This window comes from Aedes albopictus, chromosome 2 (genome assembly GCF_035046485.1).
Source record: "Aedes albopictus strain Foshan chromosome 2, AalbF5, whole genome shotgun sequence".
Taxonomy (NCBI): Eukaryota; Metazoa; Arthropoda; class Insecta; order Diptera; family Culicidae; genus Aedes; species Aedes albopictus.
In genome coordinates this window covers 192,273,205-192,300,817 of record NC_085137.1, presented here as the reverse complement: position 1 = coordinate 192,300,817, position 27,613 = coordinate 192,273,205, and the positions used below count along the sequence as shown (strand labels likewise).

Genomic DNA, 27,613 nt, shown 5'->3' with positions numbered 1-27,613 from the left:
GATTCAGGAAAACACCTGAGTTAGCTTTTCACAATTTTGTTTCCTATGGTTTAGCACACTTCCTTTTTCTTTCCCTAGATCTCTACCTTCACTCTTCTTCACCAACTTTCTTAAGACTAACCTTCTTTCTTCGGGCCCATTTCTCCTGCTGCATCGTTCACCGCTCCAAGCTCCTTCTCGGTCCACGTTTGATATTACCTTCAGGAATTCCTCCAAAAATTTCACCAGGAATTTCTTCAGGAATCCCTCCAAGAATTCCTACAGGAATTCGCACAAGCATTTTTCCAGGGACCCCTCCAAGACTTCTGTTAAGAATTCCTCAAAGAATCTCTCCAGAAATTTTACCAGGAAATCCTTGAACTATGCTTACAGATTTCCTCAAAAAAATCTTCCAAGAATTACTACAGGAATTCCTCTAGATATTCACCCAAGAATTCCTACAGGAAATCCTCCAGAGCCTTTTCAAGAAAGTTCTTCAGGAATTTCTCAAAGAATTTCCACAAAAATTCCTATAGGAATTCCCTCAGGTAATTCTTCAGAAATTACTCCAAAAATTGCTACAAGAAGCCCTCCAGGAATTCCTCTAAAACTTCCTAAAGAATTCCTCCAGGATTTTCACCAAGAAACCCTTCAAGGTTTTCTCCTGAAATTTCTACAGAAATTCCCCAAAAGCATTACTCCAAGCACTGCTCCACGACTTCATCCAATCACTGAATAAAAAAAGAGAGAACAAAAAATCTGCTTCCAATACTTTTTTTTCTCTGAAGCATTCCAAAAAATTTCTCTGAGACTTCCACCAAGAATTCCTCCAAGAATCCTCCCAGGAATTTATGAAAAAATCTCAAACAATACTTTCAGGAAATCCTCCACAGATTTTAGAAGGTGTTTTTTGAAGAATTCCTATGCCAATTCCTCCAGGAATTTCACCAGGAACCTCCATGAAATCCTCCAAAAATAACTCCTGGAACTACTCAAGAGATTCCTCCGAGAGTTCTTCCAGGGATTTCTGTAGCAATTCCTCCAGAGATTCCTCCTGGAATTCCTCCAGAGATCCCTCCAGGAATTCTTCCAAGAATTCCTCTTAGGATTTCTCCAGGAATTCTTCCAGGGATTCTCTGGGGGAATTTCTGGAGGAATTCTAAGAGAAATTCTCGGATGACATCCTAGAAAAACTCTAGAAGAATTCCTGGAGTTATTCCTGGAAGAATTTCTGAAGTGCTTCCTAGAGGAATCCTTGAAGTAAATCATTAAAAAAAATCCTGAACCTGAGATAATTCCGGGAGGAATTTCTGGAGTTATTCCTGGAGTAATTGCTGGAGGAATTGCTAGAGGATTAACTAAAGGAATTCTTGGAGGAAATTCTAGAAAAATTTCTTTAGGAAATCCTGGAGTCAGTCTTGGAGTAATTTCTGCAGGAGTTCCTGAAGTGTTTACGATAGGAATTTCTGGAGGTTTTGCTGGAGCAGTTCTTGAAAGAATTTCTAAAATAAATCCTGGAGAAATTTCGGGAAGAATTCCTGGAGGAATTTAAGGAAGAACTCCTGGAGATATTCCTGAATCAATTCCTGGAGGAGCTCCCAAAGTAATTCGTGAAGGAATTCCTAAGAGATTTGCTAGAGGAACTCCTGGAGAAATTCTTGGGGGATTTCCTTGAGGTATTCCTAGAGGGACGTAAAAACTTGAAGTATTTTTAGGCAAAGTTCGTTTAATTGGCAAATTGAGAGAAAATTTTGTGAAAAAAATACCACTTGTTTTGGTAGGATTCGAACCCCCGACTCCGTTATCGCTAGTCCAGCGCCGGATTAAACGAACTTCGCCTAAAAATAATTCAAGTTTTTACGTCTATGTCAGACATACTGGCCGACTGGTATAGCCAGAAAAGGGCAATAAATTATTGTCATTCCTAGAGGCAATTCTGGGAGGAATTTCTGGAGAAATTTCAGGAAAAATTTCTAAAGGGATTCCTGGAAGAATTATTGGAGGTATTATTAAGGGATTATATATGTTGAGGTCGAGTACAAAATCGATTTTTTTTATTCTTTTATCTTAAAGTATGGGTTCTCAAGAATACTATGTCAAATTTTCGTGGAGATCCATGCAGTAAAAGCAAAGACACAGAATATCTCGGAAGTATGTTTTCCAAAAACGTCGATGCGGTGACTACGATTGCGAAAACAGTTCTCAACCGATCTCAACCAATTTTGTTTGAGTGTTCGCTATCCATGTGTCGTACGACGTGTCGTACACGTGTCCTTGAACGATCGGAATATTAAAAAATGTTTTTAGTTTCCAAACGGGGACGATTTTTCAAAAAAAAAAATCATTTTTTTTCATGCAAAAAAATTATGAAAAAAATCATAACACTGATATGATTTTTTTTTTTTTGAAAATGTTGATCGTTCAAGGACACGACACATGGATAGCAAACACTCAAAAAAATTTGGTTGAAATCGGTTGAGAACTGTTTCCGCAATCGTAGTCACCGCATCGACGTTTTTGTAAAATATACTTCGGAGAGAATCGCGTTTAAAGTTTCAAGTATGCACTACGCGTCCGTAAGGGAGCGGGCACAAAACGCAATATCTTTGTTTTTACTGCTTGGATCTCTATAAAAACTTGACACAGCATTCTTGAGAACCCATACTTTAAGATAAAAGAATAAAAAAAATCGATTTTGTGCTCGACCTCAACATATATAACCCCGTAAGGGAATTCCTGGAGGACCTGTGGAAATTTCTGGATTGTTTCCAGGAGGAATTCTTGAAGGCTTTCCTGGATAAATATCTGTAGGAATGCCTACAGGTATTTCTAGAGGATTTTCTGTAGGAATTCCTGGAGAAATCCCAAGATAAATTCTACTAAGAATTACTGTGGGAATTTCTGGAAGAATTTCTTGATGATTTTCTGAGTGAAATTCAGGAAGGAATTCTGGAGAAATTTTTAGTGAATTTCCTGAAGCAATTTCTGGACGAATTTATGTAGGAATCACTGAAGAAATTTCTGAAGCATATCTTGCAGTAGTTTCTGGAAGAATTCCTGAAGGAATTTCTGGAGGTATCCCTGGGGGAATTTCCGAAGAAAATTCTGAATTAGTTCCTGATGTAATTTCTGATGGAATTCCTGAAGTAATTCTTGAAGGAATGTCTGGATTATTTTCTGGAGGAATTCATAAAGGAATCCCTGTAGAAATTCCTACAGGGATTTTGCGAGGAATAACTATGGGCATTCCTGGAGAAATTTCTTGATGATTTCTTGAGGGGAATTCTGGAAAGAATTCTAGAAAAAATCCTTGGCAGGATCTCTAGAGAATTTCCTGGATAATTACTGGGGGAATTTATGGAGGATTTCCTGGAGGAATCCCAAAAGAAATCTCGGTAGAAATTCCTGAAGAAATCCTTGAAGAAATTTATGGAGGAATCCCTGCAAGATTTCCTGGCGAATTCCGGAATGAATCCCTGCATGAATGCATAGAGGAATGGCTGGAACAATTCCTGGAGGACACCGTGGAGAAATTTATTGAGGAATCCTTATTTTTTTGCCTTTCAGTCCGATTAGGAAATCAAAAACAACCTTATGTTCTTTTACTCCGACGTTTCGATCCGTATCTGATCTTTCTCAAAGATTCGAGTTATCGATCGGGATAACTTTGGTTTTTTTTTTCGAGAAGAAACGGCTTTTCACAAATATCAAATGACGGTTCAGAGATTAAAAAATCCAAATGACGAGAAAACAATAGATAACTCGTATCCCTGAGAGAGATCCGATAAGGATCGAAACGTCGGAGTAAGAGGAGTAAGAGGAGTTGGTTTTGATTTCTCAATCGGACTGGAAAGAAAAAAAACCTAAAAATACACCAATAATTGTCGGAAACAATTAGTAGAAATCCTTAGAGAATTTCCTAAATAATTCCCTGCAGGAATTCCTGGAGAAAGTCCTGGAGCAATTCCTTGAAAAATTGACTGAATCCCTTAAAGAATCCCTTGAACAATTCCTGAAGAGGATTTCCTGCAAGAAATCCTGCAGGAACTCCGGGCTGAATTTGTGGAGGCCCTGGAAGTATTACTGGAAGAATCTAAACTTAAGTCCTGGAGGTATTGATGGAGGATTTTTTTTTGGCGAATCATTAATTTTTATAAAAATCTGAGGAAAACCAGGAGAGAAGCTTGCATTATTGATGGAACACTTCTTGATGAGCTTCTGAAGTAGAAATCCTGGAGGGATTTTCTGGGTTATTGATGCATTAATTTTCAAAGAAATTCCCAATAAAATCCTGGGGGGATTCTGTCGCAAATGCTGGAGAAATACTTCTAAATTAATTCCCTTGGTGTTGTTGGGGATCGCAGGGAGAAATGCTTGGAGAGCTCCTGAACTCACTCTCAGGAACTTCAGGAGGGCTTTCTACTGGAATGCTACTTCTGGAGGAATTTCTGGGGAACTTTTAGGAATTCTTTGGGAACTCCAGGAGAAACGTTTAAAATCCAATTCTTGAAAGTATCCCAGAAGCAATTCTAGTAGTACTCCAGGAAGAAACATAGATGGATCTGCTGGAGAAATCCCAGAAAGAACTCCAGGAAGAATCTCAAAAGAAAGTATGGTATGTATACCTTATTAAGCTATTAGAGGGTTTCCAGAACTACGGGAGAGTCCCAGAATGGACTCCAAAAGAAATCAGAAAAAGAGCTGGAAGAATTTCAGACTCCTGAAGGAATTACAAAAAGTCCTGGATGAATCTCACTAGCAAAGTAACAAATCCTGGAGGAATTACTAAAGAAACTTCTAGTGGAACAGGAATTTGCTTGAAATCGCACAAACATTCTGCCACTTGATTTTCTTATCTGCATCTATCTGCACCATTGTTACTGCACTTCAAACACATTGGAAAAACTGTACAGAAACAAAAACAAACAAAGAAATGACAACTGCTTCATAGTGTGCGTGAGTTTTTTTTTTGCATTGCGATCAGGCTAAGGCCGGGGTGGCCTCTGCTGTACATAGTAGCCGCCTCCATTCCACTCGGTCCATGGCTGTTTGTCTCAAGTTCCGCACTCTGCGTAGGGTCCGCAGATCGTCCTCCACTTGGTCGACCCACCTAGCTCGCTGCGCTCCACGTCTTCTCGTACCGGTCGGATGACTCTCGAGAACCATTTTAGTCGGGTTGCTATCCGACATCCTGATGACGTGACCCGCCCACCGTAGCCTCCCGATTTTCGCGGTATGGACGATGGTTGGTTCTCTTAGCAGCTGATGCAGGTTCGTACGCCTTCTCCAAGTCCCGTCTTCCATCTGCACTCCGCCGTAGATGGTGCGCAACACCTTCCGTTCGAAAACTCCAAGGGCGTGTTGGTCCTCTGCACGTAAGGTCCATGTTTCGTGCTCATAGAGGACGACCGCTCTAATCAGCGTTTTGTAGATGGTTAACTTTGTGTTACGGCGAACTTTATTCGATCGTAGAGTTCTGCGGAGTCCAAAGTAGGCACGATATCCTGCCACAATGCGCCTCTGAATTTCTCTGCTGGTGCCGTTGTCGTCGGTCACCAGTGAGCCCAAGTACACGAATTCTTCAACCGCCTCGATTTCATCACCGTCGATATGAATTCGGGGTGGCGGGCGCGGTGATTCCTCCCTGAAGCCCTTTGCCATGTACTTTGTCTTCGACACATTAATGACTAATCCGATTCGCCTGGCTTCACTCTTTAGTTGGATGTACGTTTTCGCCATCGTCTCAAATTTACGAGCAATAATATCAATATCATCGACGAAACCAAGCAGCTGAACGGATTTCGTGAAAATCGTCCCACTCGTGTTTATTCCCGCTCTCCTTATTACACCCTCTGAAGCAATGTTGAACAGCAAGTCCCTGATACTCGAACTACGCACATCACTCGATCCATCGTCGCCTTGATCAATCGTACCTATCAGTTTATCCGGGAATCCGTATTCGTGCATAATCTGCCATAGCTGTTCTCGATCGATTGTATCATACGCCGATTTGAAATCGATGAACAAGTGATGTGTGGGCACGTTGTATTCGCGGCATTTCTGCAACACCTGGCGGATGGCGAACATCTGGTCCGTTGTAGCGCGTTCACCCATAAATCCAGCCTGATATTGCCCCACGAACTCTCTTGCAATCGGTGATAGACGGCGGCATAAAATTTGAGACAGTATCTTGTAGGCAGCGCTCAGTAGTGTCATCGCGCGATAGTTCCCGCAATCCAACTTGTCGCCCTTTTTGTAGATGGGACACACGATACCTTCCATTCATTCCTCCGGTAATACTTCCTCCTCCCAAATCTTGGTAATGACCCAGTGTAGTGCTCTCACCAGGCCAACCTCCTCCTCAATCTCTTGAAGGTCAGGGGCCGGAAGTCTTTCGTCCTGTGCACATACTCCTAGATGTGTTTCCACGCCACCTTCGGTACTTGCAACGTCGCCATTGAGGTGCTCATCGTAATGCTGCCGCCACCTCTCGACCACCTCACGCTCGCTCGTGAGAATATTCCCGTGATTATCTCGGCACATGTCGGCTTGAGGCACAAAGCCTCTGCGCGAGCGGTTCAGCTTCTCGTAGAACTTTCGTGTGTCCTTAGCGCGGTACAGCTCTTCCATCTCTTCGCGAGCTCGTTCTTCCTACTGGCGCTTCTTCATCCGGAAGACTGAGTTCTGCCTGTTCCGCGCCTGTTTGTAACGTGCCTCATTCGCTCTCGTACGGTGTTGCAGCATTCTCGCCCATGCTGCATTCTTCTCGTTTTTCAACTGTTCACATTCGCCGTCGTACCAGTCGTTCCTGTGATTCGGAGTCGCGAAGCCTAGTGCTGTAGCCGAGGTACTACCTATGGCGGATCGGATGTCCCTCCAGCCATCTTCAAGTGTAGCTGCGCCAAGCTGCTCTTCCGTTGGTAGGGCCACTGCTAACTGCTGCGCGTAGTCTTGAACCACATCTACGTTACGAAGTTGCTCGATGTTGAACCGCGGCGTTCGACTTCGACGCGTGGTGATAACTGTCGAAAGTTTTGAGCGCATGCATACAGTGACTAAGTAGTGATCCGAATCTATATTCGCACTGCGATATGTGCGGACGTTGGTTATATCTGAGAAGAATTTACCGTCGATTAGAACGTGGTCGATTTGGTTTTCTGTTTGTTGGTCAGGTGATCTCCAGGTGGCTTTGTGGATATCTTTGCGGGGGAAGAAGGTGCTTCGGACTACCATACCACGGGAGGCTGCAAAGTTTACGCATCGCTGGCCGTTATCATTCGATACGGCGCACATTGGAGTAAATCACATCAAAACCTGATCATAAGTGGAAAAACTCAAAATGAAGTAATTGGGTTTTCCGTTGTGTTTTTGCCAAGTGTAGTTATCGTGTAATCGTTTGACAGCTAAGTAGTCTACAAATGTTTTGTTTACGCTTATCAGAAGAGGTTAAGTGGAGCTGAAGTTTAGCCGTTTTCTTTGATATAACTCACAGCGCGTGCTAGTTTTGACAGTACAAAGTGGATGAAATTGATAGTCAATCAATTCAACAATGCAGTTTGTTAAAGAAGGTTAATGTTGTTATTCTGTTAATTTGAAACCCAAACAAATTGACGTTGAATTTACATACAATATATGAAAATATTAAAAAAAAATTATTGATGGAATCCTTTACCGTACATTCAAAATGAAATAAGTTCATTTTCCGGCTGTTTCCGGAAAATCTGCGTTTAGTGTATGATAAAACTATTGTTCCTCTTTCAAATGCAGAAAGAAAACCTTCCGGATGTTTCCGATTTCAAAAGTTGCAACACTTTGAAAAAATCGTGATAATTATATTATTATTTGATATTATTTGCCTTAAAACACTATTTGGCCCTCTGAACGTATTTTTGCTGAAAACTAGAACTCAACAGCTTTCAAGCAAAAAAAAAAGAAGTTTAAAATCGGTCAATTGGTTCAAAAGTTGTGATTTTTTGAAAAATTTTAGTTTCGAAAAATCTTGACTTTTACAATCATAAAATTGGGCACCCTAATGACGAAATAAAAAAATACGAAAACTATGAAATACGTTTCATTACTAATTTGGGTTGCATTTGGGTTGTGAAAATGCGTCAAAATAATTTTGATCAGTTTTGATGTACTAGGTGCTCCACTGTGCGGCGTGCAGGCTGTTTCGCCCGATTACCGGTCTGTAGTTTTCCTCCCTTCCTACCTGCGCGTTCATGTCGCCGACAACGATTTTCACGTCACGCGGCGAGCAACCATCGTATGTTTGCTCTAACTGCGCGTAGAACGCTTCTTTCTCGTCATCGGGTCTCCCTTCGTGTGGGCAGTGGTCGTTTATGATGCTGTAGTTGAAGAAACGGCCCTTAACTCTCAACATGCACATCCTTGCGTTGATCGGCTGCCATCCGATCACACGTTGTCGCATCTTGCCCAACACTATAAATCCTGTTCCCAGTTCATTGGTGGTGCCACAGCTTTGGTAGAAGGTAGCCGCTCGATGCCCGCTTTTCCACACTTTCTGTCCAGTCCAACAAAGTTCCTGCAACGCCACGATGTCGAACTTGCGGGGATGTAGTTCGTCGTAGATTATCCTGTCACATCCTGCGAAACCTAGTGACTTGCAATTCCATGTTCCAAGCTTCCAATCGTAGTCCTTATTTCGTCGCGTGGGTCTTTGCCGATTGTATCGAGTCGTATTTTCTCCTATGTTATTCGCAATGGAGATTTTTACGGGTGGCTTATTGGGCCTACGCCAACACTCCTGTCTCGCCGAATGACCATCGTGCCAGTTCTGTTTAACGTCCCAACCAACACTGGGACGACCACGCTGATGGGGCTACCACCTTGGATCTAGCTGGGCGTGGTGCAGCGTTTCTTACTCAGCCGCTGGATGCCAGAACAGACAACAGTGCCCAGGCTGCACTACCAGCTAAGCACACAACTCTTAGCTGGCGGTCTTTGTCATCGCTTGACCCGTGGAAGCATGAGGTAGGAACTTGTGAGGACCAGAGCTATATTGGACGCTCTCCTTATCGACTCACCGTTTTGCAGCCCAAAACCTGGGAAGCTACTCCTGGTGGAATTTCCGGGGAACCTTAAAGAATTTTTAGCTAATTCCAATAGACAATTTTAAAACCAATTCTTGAAAGTATCTCAGAAGAAATTCTAGTAGAATTCCAGGAAGAAACCCAGATGGAGCTGCTGGAGAAATCCGAGAAAGAACTCCAGGAAGAATCTCAAAAGAAAGTTGTGTACATATACCTTATGAAACGATTAGAGGGATTTCAGAACTACGGGGGAGTCCCAGAATGCACTTCAAGAGAAATCACAAAAAGAGCTGGAGGAATCTCAGACTCCTGTAGGAATCATAAAAAGTCCTGGATAAATTCCACTAGCAAATCCTGGAATAATTATAAAAAGACTTCTAGTGCAATTCTAGTGCACAGTTGAGCTAAGAGTCCTTTTCTGGCACTCGGACGTCGATCATCCACCCTTAACATGGGGTCCAACAAGCTATCCCCCTTTCCTGTCAGCCTACGTCCAAATGTCCTACCGGGTTGGCTACCCGATCTTCCTTAAGGTTGCCACGGTGCTTCATTTACCGTTATTATCAAAAAAAAAAACAATCAAAACCTGAAACGCCATTCTCTTTCTTTATCATTCCTACACCTCTGGACAATTTAAAAAAAAATCGTTAGAAGAAATTTTGAGTTACGCCCTTTTAAAGGGCCTAACCTCTAAAAAATCGAGGTTTCTATAGAAAATCATCGTATTTCATAATAAAAGCATGCCTTGAAGTCCCAAATAATAAAACGTATCATAAATAATGCTACAATTTGATACTATGCGCTAGTATTGGCTATTTGTATTGATATTTGTATAAAAATTGGCCATTACGCTAATATAAGGGAAGTATTTTCAAACATGTAAGAAGCAATCATTTTTGTATCAATTGCCATTCATAGCGTGGGACGTAAGTTTTTTGTATTGCTTTTTTATAGACAAAACAAGCAATTACATGCGCCTTTGTCATTCGTTAGTTTTATTGGTGAATGCCGTTTTCAATTAATAAACATACAAAAAAAGGATTGACTATTGAGATGATCAATTGTAATGATAGTTCTATACTTAACTGCTAAACTACGTTACCGAAGAATAAACATGATTACATGAAACTAAATTTTATAATAATTCTACTATAAGTACTTTTGACCTTCAAATGGGCGTAACTTGAGAATTTGACCAACATTATTTTTGAAATTCAGTTTATGGGTGTGCAATAACTATATAAGTGAAAAAGTAAATGAACTGTCGTTTATGTTTTTCATTGTATATTGTTCTGGCTATAATAGTAAATGAAGCCAGCAACGTCCGTAGAATACTTCCCTTATACTGGCGTTATGGCTTATTTTTATACAAAATGCCGTCAATATTCCCGAGCAAAGTCTGACAGCAAATTGGAAACAAATTTTGATGATGATTAACCTGGGCGTGTAGAATGCGATGGATCTCTTCAGTCGAGTCAAGTACAAGACACTGAAGACGACCTTACAGTTGAGGTCGAAATACGTATCTGTCAAAGGATGCAAATTCTTAGTGGAATTCAAAGGAACAGTACTTAACGCGATTTTCTTTTTATTTACAAATTTTGATGTTGTGGTATTGCAAATTTTGATAACTCAGGTTGTTGTCGATTTGGTCGTTTTAACGGTTAAAACATCAAAAATGAGAGCAGAAAAATGTTCCTGTAACAACAAGTTGAAAACAATTCCTGCTATCAGTGATAACAAATTGATAACTGTTTTTGCTATCAGTACGAAAAAATGGAAAAATCGTTAAATATAGGGGTTTTTTTATTGATATCAAATCCTAAATACCATAAGATAATTACACTTATGGTTTATTCCTGGAGTTATTATACAAGATTGCCTAGAAGTTATGAAATAACTTAAAAACTTATTTTTTAAATAGTTAGAAGTGACAGCAAAACGAAATCTAAGCTTGAAATCAAATTTAGTCAAGACCAACTGATATCACAATGTGATATCAATTTGCTGTTGAATACAAATCGAGTTTTCAATATTATGTTTTTCTATAGAAACCCTGATTTTTTAGAAGTTAGGCCCTTTAAAAGGGCGTAATTCAAAATTTCGTCTAACGATTATTTTAAAAATTCCAGAGGTGTAGGAATGATAATGAAAGAGAATGGCGTTTCAAATTTTGTTCGCAAAAGCATGCTTCCGTTATGAAATATGATGTTTTTCTATAGAGACCCTGATTTTTTAGGGGTTTAGGCCCTTTAAAAGGGCGTAATTCAAAATTTCGTCAAACGATTTTCTTTTAATTTGTCCAGAGGTGTAGGAATGATAAAGAAAGAGAATGGCGTTTCAAATTTAGTTGGCAGAAGCATGCTTCCGTTATGAAATATGATGTTTTTCTATAGAAACCTCGATTTTTTAGGGGTTAGGCCCTTTAAAAGGGCGTAACTCAAAATTTCGTCAAACGATTATTTTAAAAATGTATCCAGAGGTGTAGGAATGATAAAGAAAGATAATGGCGTTTCAGGTTTTGATGGTATATTTTTTTTTTTTTGATAAAAACGGTAAATGAAGCACCGTGGTTGCTGGCAGCCCGGCCGGTGTCACGCGGAGGTAGGGATAGAAATTGCTGGGCAGTGGCTAATGGATCGCAATGGAATTTGTATTGCGCGAACTACCCAACCTTTACCGTGTCTGAAACTTCCTTAGACTCCCTGAAACACTTCTGGAAACCCCCATGAGAGCCCCTGCGATCCCCTGATACGCCTCTTGAAACGACACTGAACAACAAATCCCCTGAAACGCCCCTGGAGCCCCCTGCCTACGTGCTCCACACCGTTCATGTGCCATCAAAATGCTGCTTCCATCTTTCAATCATCTCACGTCCGTCCGTTAGAAAGCTTCTATCTTTATCCCTGTAGATTTCGTCTCACGGGGTAAAGCTATACATAGCAGTGTTATTTTTTTACACCACTTCTTCCATTCAGTTTATTTTTTCCGTAAAAAAACGGATCTGTTGTTTTCGCTCCTGTTTTTAACGCTCCTCGTTTTACCGGGTACCTTGCTGCAGCATTGCCGCTCGCGCAGCGTTCCTCTCGTCCAAAATCGCTCTGCCCTTCTCGTCGAACTATTCGTTTCGTCACCTGCGTTTCATATCCGGTCAGCCGCGTACAAGATTGCTGATTATCGTTAGATTGAGGAGGATCCGAGGGTACTTAACTTCCACGGGGTTTGTAAGGGGGTCCAGTGATTCGGCGCAAATTCAATGGGATGGTATGTGGCTCAATGTGGTTTCACGATACATAGTTCAAACATTACCAGAACCATACAGTAAAGATTTCAATTCGATTCAATTTGAAGCACTACACAAAACGTCCTGCAAAATAAGAGCCATACACAATGGAAGACATTGGCAAATCAGATTGACTATCAACAATTATGACCTCAAACTACAATCCCCTCAAGATAACGGTTTGAATGAACGAATCCAATAATTCTCCGAACAACAGATCGCCTCTCTCAAAAGACAATCACCTCGTGAAACAGCAGCCCTTCCATTCATGTGATAACGCGCGATCTTGATAAGCTGGAAACAACGCGGTAAAAATGTCATTGAAGTGTTGGGAGATACCTGCCTAGAGCAGAAACGTTGTTCCCTCTTTCATGGGTAGGTAATTGTATCGCCTTCAACGAGTGGGTTAATCGAAGCTGGAGGGTGTGTGCGCACCAGAAGAGGTAATTTCAATGACCAAGCGGTTTATCACACGGTGCACGTATCAACGTTCATTATCTCCAATAGCGAAACGAAATTCTTGCATCAGTACTTAAGCGAAAGCCAATATTGGACACATTGCTTCTGTCAAGTGGCTAGAAAATACCGCTCAGACAATAAGCTCATCGCACTTGACATAGATTACACGCAGGACCTCAAGTCACCGAAATGTCGAATCATTGTTTCTTATCGTGCCTGTTTGAATGACCAACAAAAACCATCAATGTCAGTCTCGCACAGTTCGATTCTGGTCAGACATATCCTGTCACTTTCATCCGTTTCCGCATTCGGCGAAAAATTTAGCACTTTTGGAAATGCTTCCACAAGACTAAAAATAAACCTCCGATTGACCTACAGAACCAGTAACCAGATCCAACGACATCGTCGATTGTGTCAAGTTCGAAGCACTTGCACGCTGAAAAAACGAGACTCTGCTTCTCCCCCTGATGATAATATCTTGGACGAGGTAGATAGCATCATTAAAACCGCAACCGTGAGCCTAAATCGATCGCTATCAACAGCATCACGGATGGACGGAGGTGACGATGGACTATGGAGACGGTGCGGATTATCTGTGGCTCCTTTCATCTTAGCGCGTGCGAATCGCATCTACTTGCGATTGGCGTTCAGGCGAGGCAGCTATGGGAATGCACATTGAAAAATGAAAATCCACATTTTTTTCAATTCACCTAATCGTACATTTAAACCTCTAGATTTCAGGTTCCAGGGTTGTTCCACAGGGTTTAAGGGGCGCTCCAGTAGTTTTCCCGGGGACTTAAGGAACGTTCCATGGGGTTTCAGGGGCATCGAAGGGTTTTCCAATGGGTTAAGGGAGTCCTAGGGACATTCCAGGGATCAGGAATTCCAGGGGGTTTAGAGGCGTTCCAGAGGAGTACCCCGGGTTTCAAGGAGTTTCAGACGCTTTCCAGTGTTCCAGGCGGTTTCAGAGGATTTCAAGGGATTCCAAACGCATTGCAAGGGTTTTCTAAGGTATTTCAGGAGGTTTCAGAGGCGGTCCAGTGGGTCGCAGGTACGTTCCAGTGGTTTTCAAGGGATTTCAGTGTCGTTCCATGAAGTTCTATGGGGTTTCAACTAGTCCCAAAGACGTTCCAAGGGTGTATTATTTACACCCCATCAATTACTTTTCTGGTGCCTGTTTACACTTTAGCCCCGGACGCAATGTCAACAGTTGAACAGTCAACCAACCAGCACAGACGCAGACGCCAGTCAGTTAGTGCGTTGTCCGTCGGTCGTGCTTTGCATATATCGCGAATCCAAACAAACCATAAAATAGAGTCACAACTCTCGTACCTGCGGCGGTGGACAACACTATTAAAGCCACAAGGTGTTTGGGCACCCACATGTCTAGGCAGCAAAGAGCCTCTCGAAACACTTTTTTGCATGATCTTGGGACATCGCATGGCCGGTTGTAATTTATGTTCCGTGCGAATATCCCCATAAATTAACGCAACGCACTCAAGCGCGGGATTGCCTCGGAATGCGAAAAATTCGACTGGAAGTGGCTGTGGCCCGCGAGTGCGAATTCGTTGAAGCGCGCGGTGCCTGAAAATGTCAACGAGAATCGCCAATTATGATCCCATGCATGCGATGCGATGGCTCCTCAGTGCAGTGGCTGCAATTACGATGGAGATACGGTGGTTTGTAGAAATTCAAGGTCGACTACTGGATCAGAAAGGACGACGACACGGATGCTTAGTGCGAAGATTGCAGAGTAAAAAATATAATATTGATTGAATAAGCATCCTAAAAATAGCGTATTTTTGTGTGTACCGTAATCCGGGGTCAAATTGATCACTTTAAAACTACTTTTGCGGAGAACATTTATAGCAATTCAAGTATTGCCAAAAGAATTTCGGTAGAATCAGTACCTGGTGGATCTCCATGGAACCACGTGACAGAATTTTGTTCAACAAATTTAAACTTAAAGTTAAATGGCTCCAAAAATAAAAATAAAAATGAAAATGCCACACTCTAGCTTGGTCAGTGTCTCTAGCAGGAGTTGAAATCGCTGATTCTTACAACGGCTTTCCCATTCCACGGTCCAGAACTCACCTGTTATTACAACCGGCCTTCACCCAATCAGCACGGACATCATACAGTTCAGCATCTGCGTGAACAGCTCGATCGACCACCGCTGAGGCGCATGGTAACTACAGAGGAAGACCCCGTTAACTTTGGTGACCACAAGGCCCTCATATGTAGTAGACACCAACTCCTGGACGGGATATTCACTCGTCGTCCACATCGCTGCCATATTTCTGGACCCATCCGCGACCCACGGGTACTCGGTATGAGCATCGTCCATCGACTTACGAAGTCACAGCAGAGCCGTTTTAAGGTCCTTGCTTATGTTGGACTTCGTTGACGCAATGTCGATGATCTTGCCAAGCTGCTGCTTAGCCGCCTCGATCGCGGGCAATCCTTCTCTCTTTTTGTTGATGGCCCTCATCAACCATGCTCCATCTAATAGCTCCACCGACTGGCTAGCCGTGGAAAGGATCGAAGCTTCCACGCTGAAGCTGCGTGCGCAGCTTTCTGCTCCCGACTCATCACTTCTCCTTAACAGAGACCTCGCTAACCCATTTCTTGCGAAAGGATTACCCTCGCTGTTACCGGCACCGCTGATTTTTGTTAAGTTGACCCATTTTGAATCCGACGAGTAGAAAAGAGGTCAACCACGCCAGAGACCTGCATTAACGTGGTAAAGGAGGCAATACTGTGGGGGGGGGGGGGTCTCCCACTGCTGTTTAAGTGCGGCTGCGAGCATTTCTGCGTTGGTGATGTCATCTAGGTTTTTACACTGGAAAGTTGCCTCGGCCGTTGGGGCTCTTACCTGTACTTTTTTGCCCAATACCTCCTGAAGTCCTGAGGTCTTGGTGGTCTAGTAGCTACCGTTTCTGATTCGTAGGCAGAAAGTCATGGGTTCAATCCCTGGCCCGTCCCTTTCATTCTACTTTGCATCTTTCTATCCATTTTCACACGCTACATATACAATTCATGTATATTCATATGTTTATAGCCATCGCTAGAACCAGAAACGAATTGGAAAAAAAAGTTGTTTCCCTCCCTTCCAGCTTCCACTCACAGCACAGTGTATACATAACGCCAATAAGTTATGCAACCAATGTGAACTGTGCCGCTTGACCTTATTCACCTTATTCACCACACAATCTATCACAAACACTATAAATAACCCCTATCTATGGATCGCATCACCGACCCTACGGTAACTCCCAGATCTCCCATCCTTTCCGTCTAACAAATACCCCAGTTCGTGCTCGCTGTGGTGATGCAGAGATGATCTCGGTCTTTAGTCGCAACACCCAGCACACTCTAACATTCCTTTCCCTTCCCAACTGACTATAAGGACGTGGCCGGCGCTGTTATTGATCAAGAATGTATGAGCTGCTTAAATTGCACTTTGAGAATAAGTGGAGTGTCCCAACCCTTATTCATTTGGATCTCAGTGCAATTTTTACCAGCTCAGATCAATCACGGAGGAGCAACCATTGACATGTATAGTCAGATTTGATCGTTGATCAATGAGGTCAAGGATCAAGGAGGTGCCTTTCTTGGTCGTCTCCTTCTTCAGCTAGGCTGACCAGATTTGTCCCGTTTAAATACGGGACACATTCCGGAAACTAAACAAAAAAAAAATCAATGTCCAAATACAGAACTGCTTGATGTAAATAATGCTATTTCAGCTAGAAAGAACGAAAATTAAGTTAAAAATGTTTACTATGCTCCAGAGACGAGCGTTTGAAAATTTTGTTGTCCCGTTAAATACGGGACGGATGGTCAGCCTATCTTCAGCACTAGCGTCGTCTCCAGTCCTGGTGCGCTGGATGTTTTTATATCCGCGTCCAGTGGTGAGAGATCATTTTCGCCTCTCATGGTCCACAGCACTTCGGCGTTTGGGAGATAACTTGACTTTTCTCATTACCTTCTTATTTCCAACCGTAATCCAAGGGGTTTCCTTCCCTTGGTCTGGTTGGTCAACGTTCCTTTTAAGGTTGGCCCTTGGGATGACCTCTTGGAGTCTTGGGGCTTGGTTTCCCTGCCCTTCTCACGTTTCGCAGCCGACTTGGTTACCTGGTTACTCAAGCTGGACGTCTTTTTCTTCCTCCTTGGCTTTTAACCCGCCTCTGCTGGACACTTCTTGCGCCGCGTTTCGTCGGCAGGTTTCGACCATGCAGCTCAACCCGTAGGGAGGTCTGACCTCTCCGCTATGGCTCCGGTGAGGTACCTGGTTTCGTGCTGCATCGTCGCGTTCCCAGCAAAGAAGAAGCTGTCCATTTGGGAGGACAGCTCCCCCTTGCTTGCATCAACCGCACTCTACTCTTTTACCTAGAGATCATACTCCTTCTTGGCAAGATCCAGCGATTTGCGGAGCTTCAGCAGGCTCTGTTTCAGGTCCTTGCTGATGGTAGTCCGCCCGCTCGCATAGCTGATCAGCTCGTCCAGATGTTCAACAACTCATCTTTGGTAGCCCATTCCTGTTGTGGTTCAGCGCCCACGTGAGGTCTGCGCCAGTCATCTGCACTTCCCCGGCTGTTTCGCCGCCACGTGCTCCTCCTGTTGAACCTCCTATCGCCACCCTCGTAGTGGCGATCTCGCCAGTCCTCCTTACGTGAACGGGATCAACACCGTTTCCTCTGCCTCTCCTCTCTCGTTCACATCCCTTAGAGCCGCTATACCTCACTGCCAATGAAGTAGTCGTCAATGATCCTGGTGGATATCTAATGCAAGTAGGGAGGCCAACCGAGAGTTGGCACAGGCGCTTATGGGGGCTGAGCTCAGAGCCGGATCACTAATCAGGAGTATTCACCTCAACCAACTTCATCCCCAATTAGTTGCCAAAGCTGAGTACATATGTACAGGTAAGGAACGTACCGCAAGGCCACGCCACGGTTTTAAGGAACGGAAGATATCGCCGATATTGGCCCATCCGCCGTTTCAAGTCAGTGTCACCCGACCTTACTAAGAAGATAGAATGCCGTCGCTACCAACTCACTCGTGCGTAGTTACATAAGCGTGTTCGTTTCAGTTACCAATTACAAAGCAAGACCAGTATTCCGTAATCAGGATCTTACTGGCGTCGTTCCTGATGTGTCCGAGGGACTCCTAGCTGGGCTGTGATACTTTGGAAGCGGTGCCACGTCGCTTATACAGAGTTGTTTTTGGATGTGTGGAATTTCTAAAGAGGCCCAACAGAGCCCATTATTGCTGGGCCCCCGCCATGCCTAGACTTACTCCGCTTGAGCGATCCGTATGCCATTCATTTATTTAGTTAACATCAAATTCATGATAATACTGAATCTACAATTTGCCGCCATAATACTCGATTTGCAGCTGCAGCTCTCCAACGTCGGTCACGCCCAACACTCGCCAGATCACGCTCCACCTGGTCCGCCCATCGTGCTCTCTGCGCTCCACGCCTTCTTGTACCAACCGGATGATTAGCAAACACCAACTTTGCAGGGTTGTTGTCCGGCATTCTTGCAACATGCCCTGCCCATCGTATCCTTCCGGCTTTGGCACTTTCCGGATGCTGGGTTCCCCGTAAAGTGCAGCGAGCTCGTGGTTCATCCTTCTCCGCCACACACCGTTCTCCTGCACGCCGCCGAAGATCGTCCTTAGCACCCGTCGCTCGAAAACTCCGAGTGCTTGCAGGTCCTCCTCGAGCATCGTCCATGTCTCGTGTCCGTAGAGAACCACCGGTCTTATTAGCGTCTTGTACATGGTACATTTGGTGCGGGGGTGAATCTTTTTTGACCGCAGTTTCTTCTGGAGCCCATAGTAGGCACGACTTCCACTGATGATGCGCCTTCGTATTTCACGACTCACGTTATTGTCAGACGAATTATTCTACCACCTCGAAAGTATCCCCGTCTATCGTAACATTGCTGCCAAGGCTTGTCCTGTCTCGCTCAGTTCCACCTACCAGCATGTACTTTGTCTTAGCTGCATTCACCACCAGTCCGACCTTTGCTGCTTCACGTTTCAGGCGGGTGTACTGTTCTGCCACCGTTCCAAATGTTCTAGCAATAATATCCATGTCATCCGCAAAACAGACAAATTGGCTGGATTTCGTGAAGACCGTACCCCGGCTGTTCAGCCCGGCTCGTCGCATAGCACCTTCCAGGGCGATGTTGAATAGTAGGCAGGAAAGTCCATCACCTTGTCGTAGTCCCCGTCGAGATTCAAATGAACTGGATAGTTCACCCGAAATCCTTACGCTGTTCTGCACACCGTCCATCGTTGCTCTTATCAGTCTAGTCAGCTTCCCGGGAAAGCTGTTCTCGTCCATAATTTTCCATAGCTCTGTGCGGTCGATACTGTCGTATGCCGCTTTGAAGTCGAAGAACAGGTGATGCGTTGGGACCTGGTATTCACGGCATTTCTGGAGGATTTGCCGTACGGTGAAGATCTGGTCCGTTGTCGACCGGCCGTCGATGAAACCGGCTTGGTAACTTCCCACGAACTCATTTACTTTAGGGGAAAGACGACGGAAGATGATCTGGGATAGCACTTTGTAGGCGGCATTCAAAATGGTGATCGCTCGAAAGTTCTCACACATTAACTTGTCGCCTTTCTTGTGGATGGGACAGATTATCCCTTCCTTCCACTCCTCCGGTAGCTGTTCGGTTTCCCAGATCTTGACTACTAACTGGTGCAGACAGGTGGCCAACTTTTCCGGGCCCATCTTGATGAGTTCTGCTGCGATACCTTCCATACCAGCCGCTTTGTTGTTTTTGAGCTGGTGGATGGCATCCTTAACTTCCCTCAGCGTGGGAGTTGGTTCGTTCCCGTCCTCTGCTGTACCAACATAGTCATTTCCTCCGCTGCCTTGGTCCTCCGTGCCTACATTCTCTTCGCCATTCAGGTGCTCGTCGAAGTGCTGCTTCCACCTTTCGATCACCTCACGTTTGTCCGTCAGAAGGCTCCCGTCCTTATCCCTGCAGATTTCGGCTTGCGGCACGTAGCCTTTGCGGGATGCGTTGAGCTTCTGGTAGAACTTGCGTGTTTCCTGTGAACGGCACAGCAGTTCCATTTCCTCGCACTCCGCTTCTTCCAGGCGGCGCTTTTTCTCCCGGAAGAGACGAGTTTGCTGCTTCCGCTTCTGTCTGTATCGCTCCACATTCTGTCGGGTTCCATGCTGCAGCATTGCCGCCCGCGCTGCATCCTTCTCCTCCAGAACCGCTCTGCACTCCTCGTCGAACCAATCGTTTCGTCGACTCCGTTCTACGTACCCGATAGTGCTCTCGGCTGCGTTGTTAATGGCTGCTTTGATTGTACTCCAGCAGTCCTCCAGAGGGGCCACATTGAGCACACCCTCGTCCGGCAACGCTGCCTCGAGATTCTGCGCGTATGCGGTGGCGACATTCGGTTGCTTCAGTCGCTCTAGATCGTTCCGGGGCGGCCGCCGGTAATGTACGTTGTTAATAACGGAGAGTTTTGGGCGCAGTTTAACCATCACCAGGTAGTGATCAGAGTCGATATTGGCGCCACGATAGGTCCTGACGTCGATAATGTCGGAGAAGTGTCGTCCATCAATCAGAACGTGGTCGATTTGCGATTCCGTTTGTTGTGGTGATCTCCAGGTGTAACGATACGGGAGGCTGTGCTGGCAGAAGGTGCTACGAATGGCCATGTTCTTGGAGGCGGCGAAATCGATGAGGCGTAGGCCATTTACGTTCGTCAGCTGGTGGGCGCTGAACTTTCCAATCGTCGGTCTGAATTCCTCCTCCTAGCCTACCTGAGCGTTTAGATCCCCTATGATGATCTTGACGCCGTGGTTTGGGCAGCGGTCGTACTCGCGTTCGAGCTGCGCGTAAAATGCGTCTTTGTCATCATCGGTGCTTCCGGAGTGAGGGCTGTGCACGTTTATTATGCTAATGTTGAAGAATCGGCCCTTGATCCTCAACCTGCACATTCTTTCGTCGATCGGCCACCAACCGATCACGCGCCTCTGCATATCGCCCATCACTATAAAAGCTGTTCCCAGCTCACGTGTGTTGCCGCAACTCTGGTAGATGGTATGATTACCTCTAAACGTTCGCACCATGGATCCTGTCCAACACACCTCCTGCAGCGCTACGATGCCGAACCCGCGGTCCTTCAGTAGATCGGCGAGTATGCGGGTGCTCCCGATGAAGTTGAGAGATCTGCAGTTCCACGTACCGAGCTTCCAATCGCAAGTCCCTTTTCGTCGCTGTGGTCGTTGCGATTGGTATCGGTTCGCATTCTTCTCTTGTTGATTTTCCGGTGCTAGTCTTTTTTACGGCTGGCTCGCAGGGCCTGATACCAACCCACTAACCCAGGGAGCTGGGCTTACCTTCCCGGAAGCTACGGGTTCTGCATTGGCATTTCCTCCAATCACGATCCGTATGCCCCGGTGATCGGTCAAAAGTGGTAAGTCCACGCTGGTGTGTGAATGTGGTTCACTTAGAAAAGAATCCTAGGCTCCCACCTGACTCGCAGAAGGGGGGACAAGTTAAGTCCCTGGACTCTTGTCACTGCTGACCCCCCCCCCCCCCCCCCCTCATCCTCCTTTGAGTTGTAGCCCATGAAGTACATATCAAGTGTGTAAGTTGACGCTGGCAGCAGGGGTCAACTGTGTTAGACGAGTCGTAGGCTTCCACGAAGCTTTCACTGACGTCGATAGAGAGATGTTAGAACAAATGCTTAATCTTTCCTTTTCTGTCAGCCTGCGAATCAATTTCACACCGGGGTTGATTTTAAAATCTTCCAAAAGGCCTCTATGGAACCATTTAAACATTGATAAACAATTTCATTGAGGTAACAAAGTGAATGATCAGTCAACCGAGTATAATACATACAGTCAGGCGAAAGTTGATAAAACTAATAATTATGTGATAGGCCACAACTAGGTATGTCAACTATAAAAATGGTGTTAACAATGATTTCAACATTTACATGTTGCACACCACTCTGTACAACGTATTGAAACGACAGTTTCGTTCAACATCAAATTTGTATGATAACGCACCATTTACTCGGCGATCAAACCCGTTCCTAGTCACAATTACTCGCTTCCGATATAGTAACCCACAGCCATTTCCACAACACGCTGGAGGTGCGCCCTCGTCCCACACCGGGTCATTATCACCCGCACAATTGTTAAACAGCAGCAATTCAGTTTGAGCAACTCACATCAAACCCCGCGCAAAACAAAAAAAATAACAACACAACATTTCTTTCATGGTCAAACCCCCAATCTCGCTGCTCGTTTGCGCTGATTTATAGGAGTCCAACGCGTCGCGGTCGTCGTCGTCGTCGTCGTCATCGCAAACTAATTTCGCAGTCATGCTGCATCCGCACGAGCCAGTCCGGTTGTCGTCGGTCGGTCGTTCGACCGAACCGCGCGCATCGGTGGAGGCGCGCACGAGACATTCAAGTCCGAGTTGCGTAGTCGTCGTCGTCGTCGTCGCATAGCGTGGAAACCCGCGAACCCCTTCGCGAAAAGCTCCGGCCATCGCCGCATCAGTAGCAACCGGACGATTGGTTCACGAAGAGGGGGGTTGGTTCTTGAGCTGATAAGTGTGTGCAAGACAGGAGAAAAACCCACGTCGCATGCTGGACGGACAATCCTCGCGCTCCTCGACCGCTGGGCAGTTATCGATACGGCCGGCGCGGGCTCTGCTGCTGACAACCGACGCGACGGACGGCGGCGACAACGATATCATCTCAGGTGCCGAACTCGACGAGCAATACGTACCTCCTCCTCCGGTTCGCGCTCTCTCTCTATAAATGAGCCAGAAGCTTTCCGAGTTCGGTTTAATTCCCTTGCGAGCGTCTCGGCGGATAGACGGCGGATATTGGCGTTTGCGTTGCGCGTATGTTCTCAAGTTGTCCGAGTCCGAGTTGGTCGTCGCGCGTTCTCCGAATCGTCGGGGAGTTTGAACCCCTGAACCTCGGCGCGGAGGTGTGAAGTGTGTGGCTGGGAGTGCAAACTCAATCAGAAAAGAAGTGCAAAACGACATTTCCGCTGGTGTGATTATCCTTGAGAAGTGATTATACGAGCGATCGGTGTGGCAGAGCAGTTTACGATCTCTACCTATCCATAGACCAAGTGCCGAGGAGCAAGTGCCGCCAAAATGCTGAGTGGGTGGCAGTTGAAAGTGTCCAAATGTGAGTAGTACCTGCTGTGGCATGGCAGTTAGCAGCAGTTGGTCACCACGTGACCTCATTATGAAGCGATTTTCAGATCTATTTTTTATGTTTGCAAAAAAACGTTGTGATGGATATGAATGATTCAGAATACGTCGGACAATCGATGATAGCAATCGATAGATGATATTGATTGATATGTGTTGTAAGTGGGAACGGATAACTTGAATAGATGCATGCTGTGCTGAGTTGCAGTGTTGCACCATGTGCTCGTACGATAAGAGACTGTGAAATGTAGGAATTTGCCTGTGCAAAGTGGTTGTTGGAAAACTGCGGGTGCTGATTTGTGCTGATTGATGGATGGCTGCTTTTGAGGTGGCTTATCGTGACTGTTTGGAAATCTATGAGCAGTGACTACCAAGTGCCGGATCTAAGGTTTAGGAAGGGAAGTGCGGGCCTTCATTGATTAGCAATTAAGTTATTCAATAACAACTTAAAAATTCTCTGATGTTTCCGCAATGATATCACAGTTTCATTGAAGTAAAATTTTTGGATTAATGTCCTATGGCGGAACCACTGTGCGTAACCTAGGAACCCTGAGAAACCATCTTTGATTTTACCATGACAACATCGACCATAACATTGAAAAAATAGACACAAAATTACTACATTACTTCGAAACTACACTTTTCTGGCTCACTTAGGTAAGGATATCTACTAGAAGAAACAGTTCAACTTTTCATCTTAGTGTTCTTGAAGAATTTTTAAGTTGTTATTGAATAACTTAATTGCTAATCAATAACACTAAGATGAAAAGTTGAACTGTTTCTTCTAGTAGATATCCTTACCTAAGTGAGCCAGAAAAGTGTAGTTTCGAAGTAATGTAGTAATTTTGTGTCTATTTTTTCAATGTTATGGTCGATGTTGTCATGGTAAAATCAAAGATGGTTTCTCAGGGTTCCTAGGTTACGCACAGTGGTTCCGCCATAGGACATTAATCCAAAAATTTTACCTCAATGAAACTGTGATATCATTGCGGAAACATCAAGTTTAATACTTTAATAACTAGGATCAAACATTACCTTTATCAATGGTATGCCGAAACTTTTCCGCAGAGCTCATGAAAGTGGATATTCTTGAGTAAACATTTTATTTGATTTTTTTTTCTAATTTCAGTCCTATGCATTCATCACTCTATTAAAAAGCCTCATCCATTCGACATGTACTTAGTTGATTATGTTCGATTCTTACGTAGTTGAAGTCGATGTTTATCATAAATTAAGATGCCATTCTTTATCCTTTTATTTGAATAAGTGTGACTGAATTAGATGATTTTTCCGCAAAGTACAAAAAACTGAAAAGTTTCAACAAGCTGGAAAAAATGTTTCTCCTTCCGACCCCTTCGGAAGTTCTTCTATAAAACTTCCCTATAATAATGAGTAATGATTAACTGGCAAATTTAGCTGCGACCGTTTGCGACCAGATTGGTGGTAGTCACTTATGTGTCGTACCTTCAATATACTCAAAAACTAACAAATACCTCCCATATTGCTTTACAGGGATCACTGTTTTCCCAACTTTTACAATCTCTATCCATCACATTATGTGTGTTTCCCTATTCTCGAGCAGTTTTGGCAACCGTGGACCACCTTAACTAATTTGAGTTTCTCCAAATGAGCTGGTAACCCAAACTGCAAAATAATGATTTTCGGCTCCGTAAGGCCAAAAACTCGATTGAACCCATTTTCAGTAAACAATAGATAAACGCATTTGGAATGCAAATATGCATCAAATTTAGCGGTTTCATCATAAAACTCGACAAAATCATAATTATAGCCGCCCTTATATGGGGCTGAAACCAGTGTGTACGGTGCCCTAGTAGGTCCCCATGAAAATGGATTCAGTATAGCGCCTCAGGAACATTATTTGGATGATTTTTCCTAAATTGAACGATAACATAAGTTTACAAAAAAAACGAAAGTCGTGAACTTCTATCAACAACCAAAAATGTTGATGCATAATTATGTTCTGATATCAAGATCGTGCTTCAACAAGTTTTAAGTAGAAATTTTTAAGTTTTTTCTTGGAAATTGAGCTCTACAGTTAAAAAAAATATATAAAATTTACTAAAATTCAACTATTTTGCATTGCAGTCAGCGAATTTTCAACCTTTTTGCATAAATAGAAAGCCGAATATAATATGTTCGACCATCTGAATATAATTTTTGCATCAAATTAGTTGGATTCGAGATATTGATGGTTGTATAGGCCAATCTCCTCAAATTTGTACGAAATTTCAAAAAAAAAAATATATTCATGGTTTATTTTTTCATTGTTTAGGCATTATTTCCTATTTTGTATGAATTGTTTCAACCATTTCAAGGCTCGGTTGAAATTTCTTATTGTTATATTTTACGATAAAAAGGGACCATTCGACAATTTTTTAAGAATTCAAATGGCTGGTTTATGGTGTTTTGATAAGCTTCACTGGAATATTGAAGAGATATCAATGGATCATGAAGCAATTGTTCATGGACTTTATATATGTAAAAGAATATTTTCTACAGGAACTTCTAGTAGAAATCCCTAGATCATATTACGGAATTTTGTTTCTGGAGGAAACTTGTAAACAATGCATGCAAGAATTTATAGTAAAACATTGGAGAAAAATTCGGGTTTACTTACAGGAAATCATAGAGAAATAACTGGGGAAATTACTGGAGAAACCCTAGAAAAACATTGTCCTTCAGGAATGTTCCCAAAGTTTCCCTCAATGATTCCAGTGGTGATTTCTTCTAGAAATCTAGCTGCGGTGCAAGGGTTTTTCCGCATAAATTCATCTAGGTATTTCTTCACTAATGTTAAAAAGTACTCTCTCTCTGGAGCATTCCCATCCTAAGAATCCTTTCAAAAATGTCTCACTGGGATTTTCTAGGTATTACCAAAAAATTTCCCAGAGCAATGCTTATTCATGTTTGTTTTTGAATTTTATCTAACGAATTCTGACAGATATTCTATAATGTACACCCTGGGGATTGCTACAGCGACTTTTTTTTTTTATTTTTTTTTTAATATTTCTGAAAAAACATTGAAATAAAGCTTGGCCAAACGTCTTCAAATTCCCAGAAAAATAAGCCACTAACGCTGATTTAGACATCAACAAACAAAATAGAAAATAAAATGTTTTCACACTCTCATGAGTTTTTGTTTTCAGAACCACGTGATTTTTCCACCCTTCTCCTAACAATCCTAAATAAATATTTGAACTTTTCTATTCTAAATACTGAGCACAGTAATCTGAGAAAATAATAATCGATCGTAAGCAATTGGCCGTGAACTTTATCATTTTCTTGTTCACAACCAGGTAACTTTTTGCTCCTCATCACAAAAGAAATAATCACCTCTCAAAACAAAATTATTCTCAAAACTTAAGGAATTTCTGAAGGAGTTCCTAGAAAATATATAATATAGATGAGGATTTTCTCAAAAAGGTGTTAAAAAAGCGCGGGGTAAAACGAGCACAATACACTGATTTCCAGCATCTTGCGGCGAATGACACCCTTTTTATTTGAAACTGTAGAGATTTTTGCAGTTTGTGTCAAAAGTTCATTCGAATCCATCCACTCCGAGCAGAGATATTGAATTTATTCGCGTTTTATACCTATTTTTCCCCACTGTGTAATGGAAGGGTTTTTGGAGAAATAAGCTCCTGAAGAAATCCTTAGATTACTAAAAAGTAGTATCTGGTAAAATTTCTGAAGGAATCTCTAGAGAAATATCAAAATGGATTTCCGGATGTATGTTTAAATGAATTCCTGGTACAGGTACAAATCCTGTGGAAATATTTGGAGTTCTTGAAAGAATGTCTGGATGAATATCTTATAGCTGCCTTTCTCAAACTTCTTCACCGACGCGTGTATTTCTTATGAGGCTGGTGGATTGCGACCTATAGTTTGAGAAAGGCATTCAAGCAAAATTCCTGCAGAAATTAACCGAAGATTTTCTGGAGAAATTCTCCTTGAAAAACCACTGGTGGAAAAAACAAGTGGTGGAGTTCCTGAATAAATCTCTTAAACATGTTTATAGAAAGCCTTCCAAAGGAACCCCTTAATAAAATCCCAGGACGATTTACCTAAGGAGTTCCTAAAGAAATCCATCGACTCTTTCTAGCCATATCTAGGGAAACAAAAAGATTAAAGTTCTGTGAATATTCCTCTGCTGATAATTTTTCAAAAGTTATAAAAAATCATAGTAAAGTTTCAAAAATCATAGGTAACACATATGTAGAAATTTCTGGGTGCATCGATAAAAAAAATGCGAGGAGTAATTCCTACAAATATCCTTGAAGGAAATCTTTGAGGAATTCCTTAACCCTCTAATACCCAAATTTTTGATTTTGATCTAAATATCATTTTTCATCATCTAAAATCGATTTAAACATGTTTTGGAAGATGATTCTTTTAAATTCTCGATTTCATGAATTTCAGTTTATGACTTTTCTAATTTTTATTTTTGAACATCCCCACACTTTTATATTTTTTCAGGAAGCCAATTTGGAGAACGGATTTTTTGAGATGAAAACATTTTGAGATTTTATGATTATTGTTGAAATATTATTATTTCAATTTTTTTTTCACAGAAAATTTTATTTTCCGTGTAATTT

General features: G+C 43.1%; 1 protein-coding gene across 2 annotated transcripts in view; it reads left to right on the top strand.

Annotated features, from left to right (window-relative positions):
• LOC109408138 (putative inorganic phosphate cotransporter) overlaps positions 1 to 27,613 on the top strand; it is an 83,681-nt gene that overhangs the window by 23,266 nt on the left and 32,802 nt on the right. Inside the window, exon 1 of one of the 2 annotated variants that reach the window (XM_029873579.2) lies at positions 22,296 to 22,971. The exons of the other annotated variant lie outside the window; for it this stretch is intronic. Within the exon in view, the coding sequence (XP_029729439.1) occupies positions 22,938 to 22,971 (34 nt within the window). The 5' untranslated portion in view covers positions 22,296 to 22,937. Of the gene's footprint in view, positions 1 to 22,295; positions 22,972 to 27,613 lie in introns of those variants that run through there. 2 annotated transcript variants of the gene reach the window in all.